This window comes from Candoia aspera, chromosome 4 (assembly GCF_035149785.1).
Source record: "Candoia aspera isolate rCanAsp1 chromosome 4, rCanAsp1.hap2, whole genome shotgun sequence".
Classification (NCBI taxonomy): domain Eukaryota; kingdom Metazoa; phylum Chordata; class Lepidosauria; order Squamata; family Boidae; genus Candoia; species Candoia aspera.
The window spans coordinates 45,070,804-45,092,690 of record NC_086156.1 but is presented as its reverse complement, the minus strand read 5'-3'; the positions used below and the strand labels follow the sequence as shown (position 1 = coordinate 45,092,690).

Below are 21,887 nucleotides of genomic sequence, written 5' to 3'. Positions count from 1 at the left end.
GACTGAAAAGATGATGCTTTATGGATTTGTTTATAAATAAGAGATGGGATGATGAAAGAATTGGTTGTAAACTAAGGGGGTGAAGAGTTACAAAAAATGTTTATATTTCTGATGAAGGTTGGAAGTCACTTCTTTTTATATTTCTTTTCTCTCTCTTCATTATATTCTTACTTTCCTTTCTCCCTTCCTTTTGATATTCTATATCTTTTCTTCTCTTTGCACCTTTCACTTTCTTTATATTATTTCTTCCTTTTAGTTTGTATTAGATTTTACTATTGTAATTAAAATCCTTAATAAAATTTATAAAAAAATATTAGCAGCAGCATGTCATTCAGAATAATTAAGTAGTTGTGCATAGAGCATGGTATGAATACTGAGCTTCTAGACATTTTTTAATAACTTAAAAGCATTTTGCCATAAATGAAACTGCAGAAATCAATGACATGCAAAATGCCCAAACTTGCACTTGGCAAATTATCAGCTGCTTTGTTTAGATCCCAACTTCTTTTATGACTACTGCAGTGTTATCTTAATGAGATAAATAGTGTCTTTGAAAGATAGTTTTAATTAGTTCCTTCTCTATGGAGTTCATTATTAGTGCATTAATGCAGCATTCCAACTTTTGTATGCATTTATGAATCCTGGGAAAGTTCACTTTTACACAACAAACTAAGGTGAACAATAAGAAAGCAAACTGCACTGAAAGTTTGTAATTTGATAATGAACAAAAATAGAACATAATTTTTTTCTTACCATATATCAATTTTATTTTGAAAACAAAGATTTTCAGAAACAATGTCAATGAAAAATTATACACCCTTTCTCACAGATGTACATGAATTATCTATAATTTATTTAGTGTCTCTAAAACTTCTCTAATGAATCTTCATTTAGTATTAACAACAGATGAGCTCACTTTCCTTGCTTCAAACCGTGTTCAGTATTTAAAAATCAGAAGCACTAGTGGTGGAGGTGCAAAAAATGCTTATTGTTTCCTAGAAGTTCTCTCTGTGGCTAAAGATATTGCCTGTGCTACTAGAAATAGGCTGGATAAACTAGTAAGACACTTTCTGCTTGAGTCAGAGAACAGATCAATAGTCTTCCTAGTTGAGTGGGACTCGACTGTTAGTGAACCTTTTTTTAACAATGGAAAAGGAACAGGTTTCTCCACTGAAAGTGAAGGCAGCAGGATAATTTAGGGCAAGGATTCACAACCATGTGCCACACTTTGCCTTTAAGTGGTGGATGGAGCCAGAACAAAAATTAGTAACTTAATTTTAATTTAAACCAAACTAAATACATTTGATTGCTCTTGCGTATTTAATAATTTCCCCTTATTTCACATTTAAAACAACAATTTGGCAAGAATTTTTAGAGAGGCTCCAGGGACTTATTCCTAATCTTTGGGGGGTGGGATGCTGCCCTGGGGTCATAATTTGTGCCCCTCTGGTTTAAAGGGTACAGGGAACCCTAGCCCATTTCATTTGATTTTATTGATTAGTCAAATTGACCTTATCAAGACAGCAAGATAAAATTAAAATATAAACAAAGCATAATCAAATAATAGGGATACAATAATAAAACAAAATAAAACAAAATACATATATACATGATCACAGTACAAGGAGGCAGTAATCAGATGAGATAGTTGCCTTTACAGGGTACCCCAGTTTGTTTAATATATTGGGATCTTAAAGCCCCAGCCTTCAATATGAACATAGCAGTTCTGTGTATAATATATACAGTATATTATTACCCTGGAGAAAATAAGACAATCTAAAATTGGGGTCCCAGTACGCTGTTCTTTCCAATAGTGGAGATAGATATTTAAGTCTGATAGATATCTAGTTGACAATTAAACAGGATATGAGGAATATTTTCAGTATCAGGCGAACTGCATATACAAGTTCTCTCATAGTATGGAATGTTGTGAAAGTGTCCGTATTTGGCCATTGAATCCAACAACTCGAATCTTGCTCTGGAAAAAGCCCTTCTTAAAGATTGGGGCAGACTCACAGAGAGGTATTTTTTCAGGTTGAAAATTTGTTTTGTTAATAGCCAAACACTTTAAAGAACTATTTTTAGCTAAAAGCTCCAAATCAGTTTGGGCACTTATATCCATAACTCTCTGCATAAAAATTTTCCTTGCTTGGGGGGTCCTGGATAATAAGTGCTGAATAGAGAGCCCACAACATGAGATAACATCATAAAGTTGACAAGCCCACGTGTTAGGCTGCGTCATACTTAGCTGTTCAATTAGGCAGATTCTAGGAAGTCTATTAAGGTTCATTGTTTGAATCTTCAGCCACTATGTAAAAACTTTAATCATTAGATAACCATTTAGAGGATAAAAGCCTAATTCTGCTCTGACTGCTGAGGCAGATGTGTTCCTATCAGTTCCTAAAATGTGCCTCAGGAAGCACGTCTGAATTTGTTCAAGTGGGGTAGCTTTATTTAAACCCCATAATTCAGCTCCATAAGTCATCATCGGTATTATTTTGGCCCTAAAGACTTTCAAGATAGGTCTCAAAATTCTTGGTTCATTGTGATAAAACAATTTGTATAGCCTTTTGGTGCTTGCTTTGGCTCTTGCCATGTCTCTTCTAAAATGTTTCATCCGTGAACCAGTGTTAGTGAAAGTCACCCCTAAATAAGTGTAAGAATTCACTTGTTCAATGGGTTCTCCATTTATATACCAATTGTGTTTCACATTTTTTTTTACTGAATACTAGCACTTTAGATTTACTTTTATTAATAATTAGAGAGTTAAGAGTGCAACAGGAACTTAGCTTTTGCAGCAATCTTCTCAGGCCGATTTGAGAATGGGCTAATAAGACCATATCATCCGCATATAATAGAATATTAATAAATCTATTAAATATTTTGTGCATATGTATATTTGCCACATGCAAAAAACCTGTAAGTCATTAACACAAAGATTGAAAAGCATAGGTGCTAAGACGCAACCCTGTCTAACACCGACATTAGTAGGTATACTCTTAGTTAGGGATCCATGTATACCAGTGTGAATTTTCACCTGCGTATTAGAATAAAGAGCTTTAACAAAAACAAAAAACAAAAAAAAAGGAGTCTAGGATCCATATTTAGATCCACCAGTTTCTTCCACAAGATATTTCTATTTATCAAGTCAAAGGCCATGCTTAAATCTATAAATGTGGTAAACAGTTTCTTACCCATTTTTAAATGCTTTGATACAAGATGGTTTCAAGTTGTAGAACACTGTGGCCTAAATCCTGCTTGTTCCTTCACTAAGAGGTTATTCTCCATGTCCCAAACTTCAATTTTGTTCAACAAATGCTTTGCATACATTTTGGCAATAATTCCAATAAGACTTATTGGTCTGTAATTGGTTGGATTACTTCTGTCCCCTTTTTTATGTAAGGAGACAATAATGGCAACTTCCCAACCTGCAGGTATGCAGCCAGTATTACTTATAAAAGTAAATAACCCTGCTAGCAAGGGTGCCCACCAATATGTATAGGTCTTGAATAGGAGGAACCCTAGCCTTCAACATCAAGGGCAACTATCTCATTCTATCTAAATGGCTGGCCCTAAGACTGGCCCTAAATAGGGGACAATAATTGGGTCAATCATTTGAATGAAACAATCAACATATTCACCCAAATGGTCTTCAGTTAGGTGGACTGGTTTCATAATTCACAGTAAGCAACAAGGATTTAAACAACCACTGAGACTTAACATTAAAGAACGTTCAGCTTTATAATTCATACTTCATAAAAATCATGATTTTCATCAAGGATAACATAAAAATATTCTGATTTTAGACACTAGGCCTCTTGAAAGTTGTTAGGATATGTTTATCAGTCCAAGACAACTCCTCAGTCATAGTACCAGGTAAGCATTAAGAAGTGGACAAATTTGCAACTAACCCTGGTTATCATAACTTTCTGCAACTTCACCATTCAGGATATATCTTGAAAACACATAAAATGCAAAATTTATGGGCTGTTTCAGCTACTAATGACATAATGCTGGTGCCATCTGTGTAACAATATGTTACATCTGCAACCATTCAGATGTATCTATGAATGGGCAACGTAAGCTCATAATGAGGATACGGCAAAGGCTACAGTTTGGCCCAATTAGCCTACCCTGTGAATCTTCCATTATATGTTTCAGTAACAGAACAGTTGTGATTAAATTCTCTAGGCAAAAATGAACAATTATTACCATGGAGGTATAATGTAGATTCCCTTGTAAGTTATATGAGCCTTGTGTGGCACAGAGTGGTAGGCAGCAATATTGCAACCAAAACTCTTTCCACGACCTGAGTTTGATCCCAGCGGAAGATGGTTTCTCAGGTAGCTAGCTCAAGTTGACTCAGCCTTACATCCTTCCGAAGTCGGTAAAATGAGTACCCAGCTTGCTGGGGGAAAGGTAATTACAACTGGGGAAGGCAATGGCAAACCACCCTGCTCTATAGTCTGCCAAGAAAACTTCACGAAAGCGGCATCAAAGAGTCAGAAAATGACTCGGGGACCTTTCTTCTTTCTTGTATGTTACAGAGATACAGATACAGAATCAAAAACAGATGACTAAACCCTTACAACACTGCTGTATCCAATCAAATATTAGCTGCTATATCCCATCATATGTACATTCTAATTTGCATAAGTCTACATAGAGGGGTTGCATCCCCACCCACTTTTGCTGTTGTGCTCCAGTATTGAAATGAACAATTTGTGCTTCAACTGAAGAGTGTCTGCTCCCTGGTACTCAAGAACTCCAAGAAGAAATTTCTCCTACAGTGTCATATTGTAGAGTTCAACAACATGGTGTATGGGGGGCAGCAGGGCATCTGTTCTCTCCCCATAAGCATATCTGCAACCCTTCCAAATTAAACAAAACTAATTTTATATGCAGTTAATTAAATGGTTAATTTTAATGCATTAAAATAGTAACAAGGAAAATAAAATATAAATGGGCAAAATTTTATGAGATCATGAAACCCTTTGGGGAACTCACAAGATTTGCAATCTTTTGATATTCTACAATAGATTTCATTTGAGAAGGGTGAAAAGACCACTGCACAATGGGGATGAAAAAGTTGCTGACCTTTGACGTGTATGCAGGATATTGTTGCTTTCATCAAAATGACAAAAGCACCGGAGCGGTGACACATGACACACTGTGCCCCTTCCATATGTATGTGCGAGTCACATGCAAGATTTATGGGCTGTTTATATAAATGGATATATAAAAGGGGTGGGACATGTGTCGCAAGGCTGCTTTAGCCATTCTGACCTCTTTTGCTCACCCTTTGGGATGCTGCTCCTTGTTGGAATGTTGACTGAGAGCCTCCTACTGTTCAATTTGGGTAAGCCTTCAGCAGTCTCATTCTACATTAAACTAGACCTAGAAAAAGTTCTCCAACCCCAAGAACAGCAGTGTAAGTAACACTACATATACAGTACATCCCAGCAATAAGAGAAAAAACTGGCTTGAAGTCTCTGATACTCCATTTTTTAATCATGTAAGAAGCAGAGCAGTGTATATGGTGATAGTCGTACTGGACCGTTTCTTCCTGTACAGATTTGCATGGGAATGTTTTGAAAAGCACTGCTATGAAAACAAATGTTATGTCAGAAGAAGGCCACTGAACTGAACTACTGAAGTTTAAGTAGAAACCAACGTTTCCATCAATTATCTTTGTCAGAAGTTAAGCCCAGTCAGTTGTCAAAATGTTTTAAAAAATGTATGGCAACATTTGTGAGGAATACTTTCAGAATCTTTGTCTTAAAAAAACAAAAACCTTAAGCCATTCCACGATGGACTGCATTAATGGACCAAATCCCTCTTGACAGAGTATCAAGGATCATGCATAATGTGTAAAATTAACTATTTAATTTTATATAGGACACTAGAATAAAAAAATGCAGCCTGATTTGTGTAGCATTGAAATTTCACTGATTGTTTGATTTTGAGAAATAAAATTCTCCAGAGGCACAATGTTAAGCCCGTGTATTCAGAAATAGCCCCACTGTGTTCACTAGGGTTTATTCCAAGGTAATCCAGGCAATTATTCTCATAATTCAGATCTACCAGTATACCCAGGTCTACCTTTAGCCAATCCCCATTTAAAACAAAGTCATTGGCAAAATAGTTAATACAGATATAGATTAAACATAATCTCAACACTTGATTATATGTAGATTATACTTGATTAAATTATAAATAGATTATATATAATCTACATAATCACATATAATTATAATACTTCACAGCAAAATAATGTAATCTCTAATTGTGGAACTCTTTTGGTTGACATTCTTGATGAAACATTGACAAATGTTAAAATTAAAAATTAGCTTGAAAATAGAAAATAATATATGCAATTATTGTAATATAATTTGCTATTTTGGAATTATAATAAACTTGAGGGCTTGTCAGAAGTGACATACTGCAATATATTTATTAGTACAATGAATTTTGAGTAGTATAATCAGTGAAGTATATAACAATAATGGAACAGGAAAGTGAGACTATGAATTTAGGGAACTGGAGCTTGGTGACTGACTAAAGTAAAAAATGTGGGTCCTTGGTGCTCTCTGAGCCTTGTTGTTTTCTTGCAGACGTTTCATTGCCAGACTAGGCAACATCTTCAGTGCGAAGAGGGAGTGGGCCTTGCTCTCTGTTTATATACCGTGGCTTGCCCTGCTTGTGTTGGTAGGGCAAGCCACAGCATATAAACTGAGACCGAGGCCCACTCCCTCTTCACACTGAAGATGTTGCCTAGTCTGGCAATGAAACGTCTGCAAGAAAACAACAAGGCCCAGAGAGCACCAAGGACTCCACAGTTCAACTGAGCTACAAAGATTCGCTTTGAAAAGTAAAAAATGAAACTTCTTAAAACCTTGAAAAAAAATTAAAATATTGACCTGGCAGAACTCTAAACAGAAAGGTATAAAAGGAAATAAGCGTAAGTATGAAGTGTTGAAATGATGGATGGGGTGAAATGAAGCACAGAAGCCCACTCCCAGACTCAATTGTATTTATCTTAAATTTGACCTGCTACAAATCATGACACTATATATAAATCTTAGAGGATCCTATTATGGCATAGTACGTAGAAAGGCAAATAAAAATATTAAGTGTTGGAGTATACTGTATTGTAGCTTTAAGCTACAGTGCCTGTCTATGAAAAGCATTAAAAAAAAAAAGGAACTGGATGTTTCTTGAAACAGATATGGTTTCTATAAAATTAAGATACCATGATTTTTGCTTTCAGTGTTATATTAAAAAAAGAAGAAAAAGAAAACTGTCTAATTCACTGTACATTCTAAATCAAAGATAGGTAAACTACAAGTCTTGAGGGATTTTTTTTTCATAATTTAATAAAAACCTGGTGCAGGAGAGATACTTAGAAATAAAGAATTCTAAGCCCAGGAATTTGAGTATTAAAAGAAAATCAATCTTCATTCCGCATAGAAATCCACCCAAGGCTATGCCAGGCTCTCTTCATTTTACTAGCATTACTGAGGATGGGTGAGTGAGGGAGAGGACAATTTAATTACTGCTGTGGTGCTAAAATATTAGAAATCAGAAATGCTTGCTAATGTATTGGAAGCCACATAATGGATCTAGATCTCCTTTCTGCCCATTTATGCTGTGAGTCTATGGGGACCAGACATCTTGGTTTTATTACCTACCCTCTCCACAAACCAAGAAAATGTCCCCGTTTCTAGAAGTCTGTTCCAGTCAGCTTGCAGCACAGTGTAAACAGTAAATGACAAGCAGCATTGGAAACTTCCATGCATGAGTAATTGAATAGGCTTACCGTATGTTGACTGCAAAAATCCAGATGATCAATAGACAGCAGGAGAGTTGCACACAGCAAATTATGGTAAGAAGTGACAAGGGTGAATCTTGCTTTGCACACAATTTAAAAGTACAGTAGCAAACAGCAGGCATTTGGAATTACTTCAAATTACTTACTGTATTTACTGAGACACTTTTCTAAATATTAGCTTCTAGTTATTGTTTTTGCAGCTGCTGCTGCTATAATTTTTGCTCAGGACTCTAAGGTAATTGAATTATGGTTAACATTAATACAAATGTTAATTTGTATAAAATTATACAAATTAACTTATTCTGGTTTTTACTCTTGGAAATCTGGTCACCTTACGTAAGCCACATAAGTAGGAACCAGAATAATTGTCAGTGGATTGAATGTTACTGTAATTTGTTCTATGTGGATGTGCTCTGCGTCCTTTCAGTTAAACACTGCTATCTATCAGACCTAGGATGCATGCCTTCTGTCATGGGGCCTGTCTTCTGGAACATCATTCCCCCGGAGATATATATGGGTCCCACGCTGATGGCATTCTTAAAATCTTTAAGGATCTGGCAAATCTCCCAGGCCCTGGGACTAGGCTGGATGTTGAGTCACTGTTGGTTGCTTTTGTTATGTATGTTTTCCATACATGCATGATGCCCAGAGTCACTTGGAGCTGGGGGGCCTCTAAATTTAAATAAACAATTTTTTTTTTTTAAAAGGATCCCATGCATGCATTCTCAGTTACAGCATAGAAGACATCATGAAGCTTGTGTTTAATCAAAATCTAGTACTATTATTAGGAAACTACAGAAATTTATTTATTTAGGCCTATACTTTGTCTTTGGAACTAATTACACTTGATAAAAGGCAATTTATTTAGCACACCTGATGAATAACTGTTACGGCATAACTCTATTTTTATGCAATATATGTATACATATTTGTTGTTTATTCATTTAGTCGCTTCCGACTCTTCGTGACTTCATGGACCAGCCCACGCCAGAGCTTCCTGTCGGTCGTCAACACCCCCAGCTCCCCCAGGGACAAGTCCGTCACCTCTAGAATATCATCCATCCATCTTGCCCTTGGTCGGCCCCTCTTCCTTTTGCCTTCCACTCTCCCTAGCATCAACATCTTCTCCAGGGTGTCCTGTCTTCTCATTATGTGGCCAAAGTATTTCAGTTTTGCCTTTAATATCATTCCCTCAATTGAGCAGTCTGGCTTAATTTCCTGGAGGATGGACTGGTTTGATCTTCTTGCAGCCCAAGGCACTCTCAGAATTTTCCTCCAACACCACAGTTCAAAAGCATCGATCTTCCTTCTCTCAGCCTTCCTTATGGTCCAGCTCTCGCAGCCATATGTTACTACAGGAAACACCATTGCTTTAACTATGCGGACCTTTGTTGTCAGTGTGATGTCTCTGCTCTTAACTATTTTATCGAGATTTGTCATTGCTCTTCTCCCAAGGATTAAGCGTCTTCTGATTTCCTGACTGCAGTCAGCATCTGCAGTAATCTTCCCACCTAGAAATACAAAGTCTTTCACTGCTTCTACATTTTCTCCCTCTATTTGCCAGTTATCAATCAAGCTGGTTGCCATAATCTTGGTTTTTTTGAGGTTTAGCTGCAAGCCAGCTTTTGCCCTTTCTTCTTTCACCTTCATCATAAGGCTCCTCAGTTCCTCTTCACTTTCAGCCATCAAAGTGGTATCATCTGCATATCTGAGATTGTTAATGTTTCTTCCAGTGATTTTAACTCCAGCCTTGGATTCCTCAAACCCAGCACGTCGCATGATGTGTTCTGCGTACAAGTTGAATAGGTAGGGTGAGAGTATACAGCCCTGCCATACTCCTTTCCCAATCTTAAACCAGTCCGTTGTTCCCTGGTCTGTTCTTACTGTTGCTACTTGGTCATTATACAGATTCTTCAGGAGGCATTCAAGATGACTTGGTATCCCCATACCACTAAGAACTTGCCACAATTTGTTATGGTCCACACAGTCAAAGGCTTTAGAATAGTCAATAAAACAGAAATAGGTGTTTTTCTGAAACTCCCTGGCTTTTTCCATTATCCAGCAGATATTGGCAATTTGGTCCCGAGTTCCTCTGACTTTTCTAAACCCAGCTTGTACATCTGGCAATTCTCGCTCCATGAATTGCTGAAGTCTACCTTGCAGGATTTTGAGCATTACCTTACTGGCATGTGAAATGAGTGCCACTGTTCAATAGTTTGAACATTCTTTAGTGTTTCCCTTTTTTGGTATGGGGATATAAGTTGATTTTTTCCAGTCTGATGACTATTCTTGTGTTTTCCAGATTTGCTGGCATATAGCATGCATTACCTTGACAGCATCATCTTGCAAGATTTTGAACAGTTCAGCTGGGATGCCATCGTCTCCTGCTGCCTTGTTATTAGTGATGCTTCTTAAGGCCCATTCAACCTCACTCTTCAGGATGTCTGGCTCTAGCTCACTGACCACACCGTCAGAGCTATCCCTGATATTGTTATCCTTCCTATACAGGTCTTCCGTATATTCTTGTCACCTTTTCTTGATCTCTTCTTCTTCTGTTAGGTCCTTGCCATCTTTGTTTTTGATCATACCCATTTTTGCCTGGAATTTACCTCCGATGTTTCTAATTTTCTGGAAGACGTCTCTTGTCCTTCCTATTCTATTGTCTTCTTCCACTTCCGCGCATTGCTTGTTTAAAAATAATTCCTTATCTCTTCTGGCTAACCTCTGGAATTTTGCATTTAATTGGACATATCTCCCCCTATCACTGTTGCCTTTTGCTTTCCTTCTTTCTTGGGCTACTTCTAGTGTCTCAGCAGACAGCCATTTTGCCTTCTTGGTTTTCTCTTTCTTTGGGATGTATTTTGTTGCCGCCTCCTGAACAATGTTGCAAACTTCTGTCCATAGTTCTTCTGGGATCCTATCTACTACGTCCAGTCCCTTACATCTATTCTTCACCTCCACTGCAGATTCCTTAGGAATATTAGTGAGCTCAGATCTAGCTGATCTGTGGGTCTTCCCTAATCTCCTGAGTCTGATCCTAAATTGTGCAATAAGAAGTTCGTGATCTGAACTACAGTCAGCTCCAGGTCGTTTTTACCGACTGTGTAGATGTCCGTCACCTTTGGCTGCAAAGGATGTAGTCAATCTGATTTCGGTGTTGTCCATCTGGTGAAGTCCATGTATAAAGCTGTCTCTTAGGTTGTTGGAAGAGAGTGTTTGTTATGCAGAGTGAGTTGTCTTGGCAAAATTCTATCAGCCTATGTCCTGCTTCGTTTTGTTCTCCCAGGCCATGCTTACCTGTAATTCCAGGTGTCATTTGACTGCCCACCTTAGCATTCCAGTCTCCTGTGATGAAAATAACATCTCTTTTAGGCGTGTTGTCCAGTGGGTGCTGCAGATCCTCATAGAACTGCTCTACTTCAACTTCTTCAGCATCTGTGGTTGGGGCGTATATTTGGATCACTGTGATGTTAGATGGCTTGCCCTGAATTTGAATTGAGATCATTCTATCGTTTTTTGGATTGTATTCAAGCACTGCTTTAGCCACTTGACTATTAATTATGAAGGCTACTCCATTTCTTCTGTGGTCCTCTTGTCCACAGTAGTAGATCTGGTGGTCATTTGATGTGAAGTGGCCCATTCCAGTCCATTTCAGTTCACTGATGCCCAAAATGTCTATCTGTAACCTTGACATCTCACCAATAACCACATCCAATTTGCCCTGGCTCATAGATCTTACATTCCAGGTTCCAATGGTGTGTTGATCCTTAGAACATCGGATTCGCTGTTCACCACCAGCACCGTCGGCCGCTAGCCGTCCTTTCGGCTTTGAGCTAGCTGCGTCATCATGTCTGGGGCTAGTTGAACTCATCCTCTGTTCCTCCCCAGTAGCATTTTGACCATCTTCCGACCTGGGGGTCTCATCTTCCGATGGTATACCGACATATCTCTGGTTGTTCTGATCCATTGAGTTTTCACGGCAAGAATACTGGGGAGGGTTGCCATTACCTTCCCCAGGGATCGCATTTAGTCTGACCTCTCTGTCATGACCTTCCCGTCTTGGGTGGCCCTTCACGGTTTAGCTCATGGCATCATTGAGGTGCTCAAGCTCCAGCACCACAAGGTAACGATCCATTGCTGAAGGTGTATACACCTTCACACAACAGTAAAATGATTTTAAATTCATCAATTGCTTATTTGCATAGGCATATTTTAATTCAAATACAAATATAGAAACAGGAAATTTGTATTTCTAGGCACAGATTCAGTCATATTTTGAATGTCCCTCTCTGGTTTACTGTGCTTTTTCAGCTTTGAAACAGATATGATAAACAACCCCCTAAGCCAAATGCAAGAGTACATGGTTTTATATTTTCATCGCAAAAACTGTTTTGTCAATGATGAGTGATTTCTGTGCAGAATTAAAAAGATACAGTTTGACAAGCTCAATCATTAGATTGTTACAGATGTTTAATTTCATTTACTTTTGTTTACTGAAAAAAAAACCCACATTACTTATAATGGGCACAGTGGTGATACACTTGCCCTCCTTATTTCATATCTACCAAAACATAGTTGTGATATCACCATTCTAAAGATAACAGATTCGACCTCCTGATGTCAAGGGAACTATAGTAACATTTGGTGGATTTTTTAAAGTGGTCAATGAATATGCAAGAAAGCAAAGACAACCATGTGAAATCTGCCCTCCCTTTTAACCTTTCTCAAGGGCAGGTTGAGGGAGTTTGGAGCAGCCTTGTTCATGTTTGTTCTCAAAAGGGGGAAACTACGTGCTAGCTGTTATTTCCTCTTGCAAGTTCATCAAACATTTCCAAAGAATACCTAAATAGCATTTGATCTGCCCTAAAGCTATAGCATTTCATTTCTTTCTACAGTAATAATAGGAACTGCTAGCTGGGATAGGATTTATCCTCTATGCTCTTTGGCTAGGAGTCAAATATCCTTGCTCATCAGGGGAAAAAGATTACTTATCTGCTATGGAGCACTCTCAATACCATGGGCACAAATTGGGTGTGATGAGTAAAAAGTAGAATGAAGGAGAAACCTTAAGCTTACTAAGGGCCTTTTCCTCCACCCCATAACACCAATGCTAATATATTCTAATCTACCTGAAGACTTGAATAGCCACAGAAAATTTCCCCTTCACTCCTTGACTCTACTCGCACAAAAGAGGATAGGATTTAAAATGTCTCTGTTGCTGATTGTGATTATATTAAAACAGTATAAAAACCCAGTCAAAGAATATAAATGTCATGTATCAAGATGTGCAGCAAGAAATTACATCCTTCCTCATGCCTTAGAGTAGAATGGGAATTTGGTACAAGTTGTTCTTTTACTATCTGTTGCCAAACTTCTCTTGAATTGCTTCCTTCCTCAAAATAAATAAATTTTAAAAAGGGAGATGGGTATTCCAGGCACTAGTACAGTCATGGACACAGCACTACCTACCCAGCAGTCTGCAACGTAAGGGCATTGCATCTGGGCCACTTCTAAGTATGGCTCCCACTGCCACTCATCTGTTGTTGCAGGTGAGATATAAACTAAAGGCACTTGCACTTGAGTTTTATCAAGTTATCTGTGAATGAATGAATCAAGACACTTTCTTTGAATGAATGTAAAAGCTCATTTTGCTCTCTCTTCAGGCTAGCTTCTGAACTCTGTGCAGAGCCCAGATGTCGATTTTGTGGACAATATATGCACAAAGCTACTGAAGTGAATAGAAATGACAGCATGTCAAGGTTTGCTGGTAGCCGCAAAGCACTCTTGCTTAGCAATAGATAGCTTAACAACTGGATTCTGCAGTCATGGTTTGCCTTGGTTTTAGTCTCAGGGGCTTACATTGTTCAAGAGTTCTCTGAAAAGAATAAATCTCCATAACTCATCTGGCTGATACAGTAAGAAATGATCCTCAGCTATTACAAACATAGTCTCGTTACATTTTCTATTAGCATATTGTCAGACTCCACAACCAAATTATGGATGAATCATCTGATCATGTTCGTCTGCCATGTTGAACCAACGTGTGTCAAGAACCAGATGGGAGGGGGAACACCAAGAAGTGTGAAACTATGCTGTTTGGGTTAAGGGGGGGGGAAGTCAAGGTCGTACCATCAGAGACATCTGTGCTTGGTATGACTGACCATTGGAATTAGGTGGGAAGAGTTGTAAGGGGGGAGCGGGGTGTTTGGTAACTCTTAATTAGGTAGTTTACACAGGAATCTTCAATCACAGCTTTTCTCTTGATCTCTACAAATTCTCAATAAATCTGAATTTTGCATATTTCAATTGTGCATGAGTCAGGGCATTATTGAGATCCAAAGTGTCAGTTCTTACACATATATTCATCTGCACTTAATAAATTATTTCTTTGACTTTAGGCAGCCTTGGGTAGAATGTGTATCATTTTGCGTATTTGCCTCCTTGTTCCTGTCAGTTTAGCTTTGGACATTTTGACCCTGACCTCTTACATTTCCTCTCGAGAAAAAAATAGAGAGGCACATTAAAGAGAGATGGAGTGCAAATATGCTTTAAGGGCTTGGGGCTGGGGTGGGGAACCAAGTCCAATAATAATAAATTCTTGGGTTTGAGTAAGATCTAGGACTCTGTGATCAAACTGACACCTTTTATTTCTTGTGGGAAGGGAAATGTTTATTTTGTTAGAAAACAATTTGTTTACGGGACAAGAAAAAGAACCCTGTCTATTACAACACACCTAAAAAAGGTAAAGGTTTCCCTTGACATTAAGTCCAGTCGTGTCCGACTCTAGGGGGCAGTGCTCATCTCCGTTTCAAAGCCGAAGAGCCGGCGTTTGTCTGTAGACACTTCCGTGGTCATGTGGCCAGCATGACTAAATGGAACGCTGTTACCTGCCCACCGAAGCGGTACCTATTAATCTACTCACATTTACATGTTTTCAAACTGCTAGGTTGGCAGGAGCTAGGACTGGCAACAGGAGCTCACCCCATCACGCCGATTCGAACCGCTGACCTTCCGATCGGCAAGCTCAGCAGCTCAGCGGTTTAACCCGCAGTGCCACCGCGTCCCTTACAACACACCTACTGTAAGCTAAATTATAGGGCTGTGCAAATGTTTTGAAAGTAGTATTTCAGAATGCATGGGAACAGATATGAAGCATCTCTGTTCAAACTGTTAAAGCAGCTGCATCTTTTTCTAGGCTTGTGTAGCAGCTACAGAAACTGTAGTTTCCAAAGCATTTCTTTCCAAGGATTTGCACAATTAACCCTAACCCTAATAAAATGTTCTCTCACTTCAAGAAACTGGAGACAAATGGCAGAAGATACTTATTGTCATGTTCCCCGTTGCAAGGCATAAGTGCATCACAACGGGGAACATGCACATCAGGGAAGAGGAAGGGAGAACCATTATCCCTTAAACGCACACATCATCCCTTAAGCACCCAAACCCATAAGTAAATCACCAGGACAATAGAAGTGCACCTCAGACCAGACCCAGAAACCATCAGCAGATCGGGGGAACTCCCACCCATTACCCCGGGGGGACGCACCTGCACAGGACAAAGGCAAGAAGAGAAAGAGAATCGTCAGAGATCGCCCAAGTCGCCCATCATCAAACCCATTACCACTCTAATCCCCCATCCGGACCTGGCTTGGGGGGACAATAGGGGGTGGAGGACAAGGTCCACCACCGGGGTATAAACGGGATGCCCTGCCACCACTCCCGCATTCCCGTCTTTTTCTCTACATGCATTCCGTTTCAATAAAGCCGGAAATCCTTAGATCCTCTAAGTGAGTCCGTGTTTTATTCAAGGCGAGGCTGCCCTGACATAAAGACGGGAATCGAAAAAAAAAATTTCCACTAGCACCAGTCCAGATCCAATCTGTGAGGGAACCAAGCTAGTGATGGAAGATTCCATCTCACGGCGAGGCGGCTACCTGGCGACCGGCAGCGGAACTCCCATCCCCACGAACGGAAGGTACCCAAGGCCCCAACGGCGCAAGTTCCAGGAGAGCTCGGGATCGAGTTCAGAGGGGGAAGCCACGACGAACGCCACCTGTGAGTCCCAGGGCACGTGGGCCACCATCGACGAGATGGGGGGATCCTCACCCGGATCGCCCGGAACCCCGGAGGAGCTGCGGGATGTCCCATCATCCACGGCGTCAGGAACCGAAGGCGAGCGGAGGGACGACCGCACCAAGAGGAGCTCTTGAACGGCAGCGAGGCTGAGCGCGGTCGAGAAGCTGGAGGCGATGCAGCAGCTGCTCCAGAGGCTAGCAGCGGTGTACGGGTCGCACAGCCGGGGCACGGAGGGGCCAGACACTAGATGCCCGACACCTCTTACCCCCCCCTCGGAGTCGCACCAGCCGGAGAGACGGAGGAGAGGTCTGGAGGACGATGCAGCACCAGGTAGAGTCCACTTCCAGGAACCCACCAGATGGGCTGCACCCCACCCTCCCACCCCGACGGAGTGACGGAGTGACGACCGGAACGAGGCGGGAGCCGGCAAGAGAGGGCACCAACACCACCCGACGCCCGACGGAGGGAATCCCCACGTCAAGACGACAGAGCCCCGACTGCCTGAAGCACACCTAGGCGCCCAGATGCGGCTTGGAGCCCACCGAGAGCGGCAATCAAGGACTTCGGCATTAAGTTCGATGGGGACCCCACAAAACTCTCCTTTTTCCTCACCAATGCGAGGAACTATATGGAGGAATGGGGTCCCTACTTCCGAACAGAGAAAGGCAAGGTAAATGTCTTAGCAATAAAATTAAAAGGACGGGCCGCCGACTGGTATGTCCAGTTATGCCAGGCAGGTGCCCCGGAACTGGAGGACTGCAATGAGTTCCTATGGGCAGTGGAACTGCATTTCAGGGACCCCCTGGAAAGGGAGAGGGCAAAAAGAGCCCTGAAAACCCTCAAACAAGGACAGCGCTCCGTGGCAGATTATGCCATGGAGTTCCAAGCCCTGGCCGGTAAGGTCAAGGTATGGTCACAATCCACCCTCATTGAGCGGTTCAAGGAGGGTCTCAAACTGAATGTACTCATGTGGGCACTCTGCAGAAACAACCCCAAAACTCTGGTAGAGTGGATCCGGCTGGCAGGAGAGGCAGAGGACACCCAGGACACTTTCCTCCAAGTAAAGAGGGAAGCACAGCACGCAGAGGCGGCGAAAGGACCCCGCACAGCTGCAGGACTGGCGAAGTCGAGACCCCAGCTGTGGAAGGAAGAAAGAGACCAACGGTTCGCGAAGGGTCAGTGCCTTAGGTGCGGGAAGGAGGACCACAAGGCGGCGGCCTGCCCAAAAGCGAAGGCGAGGGACAACTCATGGAAGGCATCAACCAAGCCGACCCCAGCACCCAGAAAAATGCCAGTCGCAACGGGTGAAACCGCAGCAAAGGACTTCCCTTACTTCACCGAAGAAGAAAGCGACAACGACGAACCGGCAGGAAACGCCAGCCACCTGCGCTAAGGAGTGCCAGAGGACAGGTGGAATGGAACAAGAGGTGCGACAACTTCGGGGTGAGTGAAAATTGTCCCACCCTATATGTGAAAGTCACCCTAACCCACGGCAAAAAGATGGAAAAAGTTTGGGCACTGATTGGCTGATCGAAGTGCCTTATGCACCCGGACCTGGCAGCCGCGCTAAACCTCCGCTGCTATCCACTTCAGCACCATATTGTGTTTACACAGTTGGATGGATCAGCAGCAGGAGGGGGCCTGGTCACCCAATACACGGACGAAATTGCACTGCGGCTTGGCAGCCACAAAGAAAGACTGCCATTCATCGTGGCACCAGTGGGCCAACCCCTAATCATCCTAGGGATCCCGTGGCTGGTGCAACACAACCCACAAATTAACTGGACAACCAGGGAAATCACGTTTGTGGACGGGCGCTATCAAGCACCCACAGGGGATTGGGTTCCCCGTGCTGCAATGGGGAGGGCGGCGTCTACCTCGATGCACCTGGAGGCAGTGACCCTGGAGGGCCTGCCAGCCAGATATGCAGAGTTTGCCGATGTGTTTGGCAAAAAGGAGGCTGACAAACTCCCACCCCATAGAAAGACAGACTGCACCATAGAACTGGTCCCTGGTGCACCCCTACCAAAACCCAAAATCTATGCGATGACCCAGAAGGAGCTGGCAGCATTAAGAGAATCCGTCGATAAAAATTTAGCGCGGGGGTTCAATGAGCCCGCGAACTCACCAGTCGGAGCCCCAGTCCTCTTCCGAGAAAAAAAGGACGGGTCACTGAGGCTCTGCACTGATTACTGCAGTTTGAATGCCTCGTCCATATCAAATAAATACCCCTTACCCATAATAAAAGACATTCTTGCCCACCTGGCAAAGGGCAAAATATTCTCAAAACTGGACCTGAGGGAAGCCTACTTCCGAATACGAATAAAGGTGGGGGACGAATGGAAGACGGCTTTCAACTGCCCGCTGGGGCTGTTTCAATATAACGTTTTACCATTTGGGCTGGCGGGGGCACCGGGCGTGTTTATGCAGTTAATTAATGAGGTCTTGCACGACCACTTATTTAAGGGGGTGCTTGTCTATCTCGACGACATTTTAATATATTTAGAGACCGAAGAAGAGCACGAACGCCTAGTAAAGCAAGTGCTCAGGAAACTCTGCAAGGCAGAGCTATATGCCAAGCTCTCCAAGTGTGAGTTTCACAAAGATCAAATTGACTACCTGGGCTATAGAATCTCGACAAGGGGAATCGAAATGGACCCAAGTAAAGTCCAAGCCATACTGGCATGGGAGCGCCTACGCACGAGGAGACAACTCCAAAGTTTCCTCGGTTTCACTAATTTCTACAGGGGTTTTATCCAGGGGCTGGTGGAGATTGTGCTGCCTCTAACCAACCTACTCCGGACAAAGGGCCTGGGGGACACACGTAAATCACGGAACCCGGGGGCGCTACTGAACTGGACAGCTGATTGTCAAAGGGCTTTCGAACGCCTCAAAAGCCTATTCACAGCAGAGCCAGTATTGCAACACCCCGACCCCACCAGACCCTTCGTCGTGCAAGTCGACGCATCTGACTTCTCCATCAGAGCACTCCTGCTTCAGCGGGATTTTGACAATCAGCTGAAGCCCTGCGCGTACCTTTCCTGCAAGTTCTCCGAAACGGAACGGAGGTGGCACGTGTGGGAAAAGGAGGCGCTCGCAGTCAAGGCAGCCCTAGAAACATGGAGGCACCTCCTGGAAGGGGCCTCCTGCCCCTTCGAGGTCTGGACAGACCACAAAAACCTAGAGGCTCTCAGCACTCCGAAACGCCTCAGCCCAAAGCAAGTACACTGGGCGCAATTCTTCGGCAGGTTTAACTTTAAATTAAAATTCATACCGGGGAGAAAGAACTTCCTTGCAGATGCTCTTTCCCGACGGCCACAGGATGCCAGCCAGGCATCAGACATTGTGGGGACTGTGTGGACTGACACACAGCTGGGCTGCCCTGCTGTCACACGCAGCCAGACAAGAACCCAACGCACCCCAGCGCAAACACCCGCGAACGAAGGGAGACGCAGGTCAATTTCACCGAACTGGCAACAAAGACTCGTTCAAACCCTCAAGACAGATACATGGTTGCAAACCAACCAACACCATGGATCTTTTACGAATGGTCTAGCCTGGAGAGAGAAGAACCTGTACGTGCCAGAGGCATTGCGAGCGGAAGTTTTAAACCGCTCCCACGATGACAAGACAGCCAGGCACTTTGGGTTCGTTAAAACACTACACTTAATCAGGCGACAATTCTGGTGGCCCACCCTCAGAAAGGACGTTAAAGAATATGTCACTGCCTGCCCCACATGTGCCACATCAAAACAAAAGGTGGAGAAGCCCCAAGGACTGCTGCAGCAAGTAGCAAGCCCCTCCCGCCCCTGGGAGGAAATTTCCATGGACTTCATTGTAGACCTACCACCCAGCCAAAGAAAAATGGTCATCTGGGTGGTAAAAGACTATTTTTCCAAGCAGGCACACTTCATACCCTGCGCGTCCATTCCCTCCGCGCAACAGCTGGCACGCCTATTCCTTAACCACATCTATAAACTCCACGGCGACCCCTCCCGTTTGGTGACTAACAGAGGCACACAATTTACCTCCAGGTTCTGGAAAGAATTTTTAAAACTCATTGGCACCAAGCAGACACTGTCCACGGCTTGGCAACCCCACACAGATGGCTCTACGGAGATTCTTAACTCCACCCTGGAGCAATTTCTATGATCATTCATAAACTACCAGCAGGACAATTGGGTGGACCTGCAACCTTTTGCAAAGGTAGCCTACAACAATGCAGTGCACCAGAGCACAGGTCACACCCCATTCAAAGTGGTCTATGGCAGAGACTTCGTGCCAATCCCAGAACTGCCCCAACCAGACACCCCACCCTGCTCCCCAGACAACTGGGCGGCACAACTGGCCACGGTTTGGCCTGTCATCCAGCTGGCTCTCGCAGACACACAAGCTACATACAAAAAATTTGCAGACAACCACAGGGCAGCGCAACCGAACTACAAAGTGGGAGATAGGGTCTACCTCTCCACTAAGTTCATCAAGTCCCCACAACCCTCAAAGAAATTGGCACCCAAATTCATTGGACCATTCCAAATCACAGAAATTATCAACCCGGTCACTTTCAAGTTGGAGCTACCCCACAATTTGCAGCGCATACACCCAGTATTCCACTGTGCCCTACTGAAACCAGCCACCCCTTCAAAATGGCACAATGAAACCCCCCCGCCTCCATCCATCATGATAGATGGGCAACAACCCATCTAAGGGTTGTGGGGGTGCTAGACTCCAGGAGGCTAAGGGGCACCCTACAGTACCTCGTCAAGTGGAGGCATTTCCCACACCCAGAGTGGGTCCAAGCGCAAAATGTTTCAGCAAAACGGCTGGTCAAAAGCTTCCATGAAGCATACCCGGACAAACCAGCACCTTAGAATTCTCTTAGGGGGGCAGCATGTCATGTTCCCTGTTGCAAGGCATAAGTGCATCACAACGGGGAACATGCACATCAGGGAAGAGGAAGGGAGAACCATTATCCCTTAAACGCACACATCATCCCTTAAGCACCCAAACCCATAAGTAAATCACCAGGACAATAGAAGTGCACCTCAGACCAGACCCAGAAACCATCAGCAGATCGGGGGAACTCCCACCCATTACCCTGGGGGGACGCACCTGCACAGGACAAAGGCAAGAAGACAAAGAGAATCGTCAGAGATCGCCCGAGTCGCTCATCATCGAACCCATTACCACTCTAATCCCCCATCCGGACCTGGCTTGGGGGGACAATAGGGGGTGGAGGAGGACAAGGTCCGCCACCGGGGTATAAACCGGATGCCCTGCCACCACTCCCGCATTCCCATCTTTTTCTCTGCATGCATTCCGTTTCAATAAAGCCGGAAATCCTTAGACCCTCTAAGTGAGTCCGTGTTTTATTCGAGGCGAGGCTGCCCTGACACTTATCCCCTCTGCATTATTACTTCTTGCCCAGTTTTGTGGGAAAACAGAAAGCAAGATCAGATAGAACTTGGATATTATTCAAGTTTCATGTTCCTCTTTACTTGCCTGTTTTTCTGCTTGTGTCTTAAGTGTTCATTGATTTTGATCCCTAAATTCCAATCAGCATGAATATTTGGAAATGGAGAATCTACCACGTGTTTTTAATGTGCAGCTTTTCCTTACCATAAAACATATATTATTTTAACATTTGAGCTGTATAAGTACATTTCTGCAAATAAACAAAAGAAAACTTATATGTCCAATTAAGATAGTGTTTCCAAGCAATTCAGATCAGCAGATGTAGGCAGTTGACATAGAATATAAATCCAAGCCAATCTAAAACACAGCACATCACATCACACAACACTTGTTTATTTAGTTCAACATATCCTCTATGTCATCCCCAGATCTCAGGGCAGGAAATAAAATGGTTCTGTGATTTTAAAAAATAAAATAAAATATGGATCATAACATAACCAGTAAATGCAAAGTTTATTCCACTTTTAACATCTCTTCCTACAGCCCAGACCACTCTTCAATCTCC

General features: G+C 42.7%; 1 protein-coding gene across 1 annotated transcript in view; it reads right to left on the bottom strand.

Annotated features, from left to right (window-relative positions):
• Nucleotides 1–21,887, bottom strand: part of NEK11 (NIMA related kinase 11) — a 128,584-nt gene that overhangs the window by 48,594 nt on the left and 58,103 nt on the right. The window contains exons 12-13 of the mRNA XM_063303983.1: nucleotides 14,064–14,083; nucleotides 3,242–3,257 (exon numbers count right to left, since the gene is read on the bottom strand). Coding sequence (XP_063160053.1) covers nucleotides 3,242–3,257; nucleotides 14,064–14,083 — 36 coding nt within the window. The remainder of the gene's footprint in view (nucleotides 1–3,241; nucleotides 3,258–14,063; nucleotides 14,084–21,887) is intronic.